Raw genomic sequence first — 5182 nt, forward strand, 5'->3', positions numbered from 1 at the left:
CAGCGAGGCGGTTATCAGGGCGTTTTGCCGCGTGGCGGTGTGAAAGCAGCTTTACTCATGACATGCAAAATGACTCGCCTCTGATTGGCTAACAGCACTGTCACAGTAATGCAGTAATGCAGGCAATCCAGGTAGAAGAACATTTTCACGTTCAGCATGCATGTGCAACTCCGGGTGACCTATCGTATTTCAAAAGGAGTAAAGTACTAAACAGTTTCTTAGTTTCTCAGTTTCTTCAAGAATTAGTGTTGCGACCGGATGTTGTACAACAACCTGGTATGTTTGATATCCTGCCTTTCGCATATCATGTAATGGTAGGGCTGTGCAATTAATCGATTTTGATCACGATTTCAATTCTTGGGTCAAACGATCTCCAAATTAATAAAATCGAGTTGGAACGATTCTTTTGAAAAAAAAAAATCTTTTTTTTTTCAAAAAAATCTTTTTTTTTTTGGGGGGGGGGGGGATTCTGAAGTTCAAGACAAGTTAAATGCATTTTATTTTCAAACTCAAAAAGAATCATTTGAAGAATTGTGATTTCAATCTTGACCAAAAAAATCGTGATTCTCATTTTTTCCAAAATCGAGCAGCCCTATGTAATGGGACATACTAAATCATTTTTGTGGAATAATAATATAGTGGAATAATAATAGGAGGGGTATATGAACGCAGGGTCTCTCTAAACAAACACAGGAGAAAACATGAGCAAATCAACCCTGACACTCCTTATCTAGGCTCTCCTCAAATCAACCTGTACGGCCCGAGGTTGGGGGAACCCAAACGCACGACAACAGACGAGGGTTGCAAAGTTTATGTTATGGAATATAGCAGAGGCTGGTTAATGCGGAAGGCCATCCAGGTCAGTGTAGAATTTTTTTTTATGTTTCATCTAGTTCTTTTTTTAATTGTTCATTTTTTGAACAATCATCATTTGTAAAATAAAAAATGCATTTACCCAAAACGTTGTTGTTCAGTTTTTTTGACTTGACATAAAACATTGTATTATTATTATTTTGTGTTAATATATTACTATGTGTTTATATTTGTATGTATTTATTTAAATATTTTTTGATATATACAGTATCTCACAAAAGTGAGTACACCCCTCACATTTTTGTAAATATTTTATTAAATGATTACGACCCCAAACACACCTCCACGACCACCACTGCCTTGCTCAATAAGCTGAGGCTAAAGGTGATGGACTGGCTGAGCATGACTCCAGACCTGAACCCTATTGAGCCTCCTAAAACGGAAGGTGGAGGAGTGCAAGGTCTCTAACATCCATCAGCTCCATGATGTTGTCAAGGACGAGAGGAAGAGGATTCCAGTGGCAACCTGTGAAGCTCTGGTGAACTCCATACCCAAGAGGGTTGAGGCAGTGCTGGAAAATAATGGTGGCCCCACAAAAAATTTACACTTTGGGCCCAATTTGGACATTTTCACTTAGGGGTGTACTCACTTTTGGTGCCAGCGGTTTAATAATAATAATTGATTGAATTTATGTAGTATTTTTCTAGACACTCAAAGACGCTTTACAGTGAAGGGGGGACCTCACTAACCACCACCACCAATGTGTAGCACCCACTTGTTTAGACATTAATGGCTGTGTGTTGAGCTATTTTGAGGGGACAGTACATTTACACTGTTATACAAGCTGTACACCGACTACTTTACATTGTATCAAAGTGTAATTTCTTCAGTGTTGTCCCATGAATAGATTTTATAAAATATTTACAAAAATGTGAGAGGTGTACTCACTTTTGTGAGCTACTGTATATTATATGTGTAATATTTTCTGAGCTGCGCACACACACTAACACACACAAAAACACACTCAAATAATACCTGACCAGATACCTTATCTGGTCTGGACATGTCAGCTTGCCGTGGTCCATTAACATGTCATTCCTAAGCAGGACCTGTGTGTGTGTGTGTGTGTGTGTGTGCAGGCGCACTCTATCCGTTTGTGAAACAGCTGCCATTTCCTCTCCTTCTTGCACTCTCCCCCTCAATTACTCCTCCCCCTCCAGGTCTCTCCCTAGTGACCTCTCTCTCTCTCTCGCTCTTCCCTCTCTCCCCTCACTCTTCTCTTTCTCTTGCTCTCCCACTCTCTCTCTTTCTCTCTCTCTCTCTCTCTCTCTCTCTCTCTCTCTCTCTCTCTCTCTCTCTCTCTCTCTCTCTCTCTCTCTCTCTCCCTGTCTCCCTCTGTGTCTCTTTGTGTCTGTTGTGTTACTGAGACGCAGTGCAGTTGTAGAGGAAACTAAACAGCAGACAAAACAGAGAGCTGATTGATTAATCTGAATTGAATATACTGAGTGACTCTTCAGCCCTGACGAGCCACCTCTGTATGGATGGTTGTGTTTGGACCCGGACTACATGAGAGAAGCCCTGTTTAGACTTTCTTTTGGACAAGGGTCAAGGTGAGGCCACGTTGTCTTTATCCTTGTAACTGCAAAGAATGGTTGCTTTTTGGTCATATTCGTATAATTGAATTCCAATGTAGAATTATCTGCCCCCTCCTCTCCTCTCCTCTCCTTTCCTCTCCTCTCTTCTCCTCTCTCCTCCTCTCCTCCTCTCTCCTATCCAGGGGATGATGTTCTCCATGTTCATCGTGCCATTTCTCCTGCTGCTCTGCCCTCTCCCTCTCCCCTCCAGTCCTCTGACTAAGGTAAACTAAATAAACAGGTATGAATTATATTGTTATATATGTTCATTGTTGTGTTGGGGCCTCTGCCTCAAACTCACCATCACCTGGCATCACTCAAGCTTTCTTGTCAAGTGGACACATATTGACCAGTAGGCCGACACAGACCCGGCTGTTTGGCTATAAAGAATAATCTTTTTCAAGTTCAAGTTATAGGGTCGGCTTTCGGCATTGACCAGGCAGCAGGCATAAATCATTTTTTCAACCAGTTTGTTCGGCAAAGTGACAGCATGTATCTGCGCCCTGATGGCAGCATGACAACTCAAAGTACAGGAGATGGGTTGCGTCAGCCGTGATTGAGCGGGCCTTCCTCAAGACCTGACCTTATACAGGTCATTCAGGTTGCTCAGTTGAGTGCCAGCAATCTTGCTGCACACTTTTACGATCGCCTGCAGCCCATTTTTCTGTTTCACAGAAAGTGCCAGCAGATAAAACAAAAGGTAAGAACAGATTCAATAAAACAAGAATAAAACATTTTCATAATAGTGGTGTCAACATTAAAACTGCAGATCTTCCGATAAAATTACATACGCTGATGTGCTTTCTTGCACACAGCATCAACATGGGGCTCAAAGCTTAATTTGTTGACGACCACAGTCCCAAGATATTTATATTGCTGCACCACTTCAACAGGCTGATCGTTCACTAAAACAGGTGTGTTCATGCATGAGAGAGACATATAGAAAACAGCAAAAAGGGAAATAGACAGAAGTTTAAATATAGTTATATATATATTTTATTTCCCCCAACTAAAAATAAAAAGAGAGAGAGGGAGAGCAAGAGAGAGAGAAGAGTGAGGAGAGAGAGGAAAGAGCAAGAGAGAGAGAAGAGTGAGAAGAATGAGAGAGGGGGGGAGAACAAGAGAGGGAGAGGGAGAAAGAGAGCAAGAGTGAGAGCGAGAAAGATAGAGGGAGAGCAAGCGAAAGAGAGGGAGAGGGAGAAAGAGAGAGACAGAGAGATATAAATTCGTTTTTTCCCCTAAGGGTGGAAGAGTGGAATGGAGAGATAAATAGAGGCTTTTAGAGAACATCAGAGGCAAAAGAAAGAAGAGAGAGCAAGAGAAACGGGTCTGCAGTGGGCCGTGTGTGAGAGTACAAATGCTGGGGTGAATGTATGTGTGTGAGCATTGGGCATATCATTTTCTTGCGTGCATATAGGTTTGTGTACGCTAAGATGTATGTTTTTGCCCACACACACACACCAATGTTTTTGGTGAGGTGCAGAACAAATGACATTTTATTCATGTGTGCGTGTGCGTGCGTGTGCGTTGGTGTGCATGTGTGTGTGTATCACCAGGACCAGTCTGTGTGCAGTAAGACGTTGTGTGGAGCAGGTAGAGAGTGTGTCTCAACAGACCAAGGAGAACCTGTGTGTCGCTGCTTACAGGTTGGTTTGAGCCCTCAGACTGTGAGCTGTCAGGTTATGTGATATGAGCTCAGGAGAAAGAGAGCCTTATTTATATCTATTCATCTATCTAAGTCTGTCTGTCTGCCTGCCTGTCTGTCTGTCTGTCTGCCTGTCTCTCTGCCTGTCTGTCTGCCTGCCTGTCTGCCTGCCTGTCTGTCTGCCTGTCTGTCTCTCTGTCTGTCTCCTTGTCTCTCTGCCTGTCTGTCTGTCTGTCTGTCTGTCTGTCTGTCTGCCTGTCTTTCTGCCTGTCTCTCTGCCTGCCTGTCTGCCTGCCTGCCTGCCTGCCTGTCTGTCTGCCTGTCTCTCTGTCTGTCTCTCTGCCTGTCTGCCTGCCTGTCTCTCTGCCTGTCTGCCTGCCTGTCTCTCTGCCTGTCTGTCTCTCTGTCTGTCTGCCTGTCTGTCTCTCCAACTATCTAAACGTCCATGTGTGTGTGTGTGTCTCCCAGCGGTGTGAGGTGTCAGTAGAGAGCTGGGTGTGTGGGAGCAGTGGACGGACCTACAGGAGTCTCTGTGCGTTGCACCGGGAAGCCTGCCTCACACGGACCAAGATACACCTGGTGCACAGAGGGCAATGTCTGGGTGAGCAAGACACACACGCACGCACTCACGCACACATGCTGACACACACATGCGCACGCACACACGCACGCCATATGCACGCACGCACACGCGCTCACACACACACACACACACACACACGCACCCACGTACACACACACGCACCCACACACCTACCCACCCACCCATGTATACACACACGCACCCCCACACACCCTCACACACACACAAACGCACACACACCCACACACACAGTCACAAACGTTACGTGCTTTCTTAATGGCACACAACATTTCATGCACTAAACAGCACAAAAAGCAGGTGAAGTTTCACGTGCTTTTTGGTATTGATCACAAATACAACGTAGAGGGCATCCATCCCATTAGTAGAAAGCAGTCATTTCTTGGTCCTAAATGTTGGTCCGTGAATGTTCTCATTTTATTTGACCCGAGACCCACAGAATACAGCCTGACCTAATACATACATCTAGTCTAACTGTATGTAAATACA

General features: G+C 44.3%; 1 protein-coding gene across 1 annotated transcript in view; it reads left to right on the forward strand.

The window, feature by feature from the left end:
• Window positions 1-841: 841 nt before the first annotated feature.
• Window positions 842-5182, forward strand: part of LOC311350631 (uncharacterized protein) — a gene marked incomplete at both ends in the record, with an annotated part of 7945 nt that continues 3604 nt past the window's right edge. Inside the window, 3 exons of the mRNA XM_084470695.1 lie at window positions 842-859; window positions 1259-1372; window positions 4004-4093. Of these exons, the coding sequence (XP_084326821.1) occupies window positions 842-859; window positions 1259-1372; window positions 4004-4093 (222 nt within the window). The remainder of the gene's footprint in view (window positions 860-1258; window positions 1373-4003; window positions 4094-5182) is intronic.

Source organism: Micromesistius poutassou (assembly GCF_964030765.1).
Source record: "Micromesistius poutassou genome assembly, chromosome: 7".
Classification (NCBI taxonomy): domain Eukaryota; kingdom Metazoa; phylum Chordata; class Actinopteri; order Gadiformes; family Gadidae; genus Micromesistius; species Micromesistius poutassou.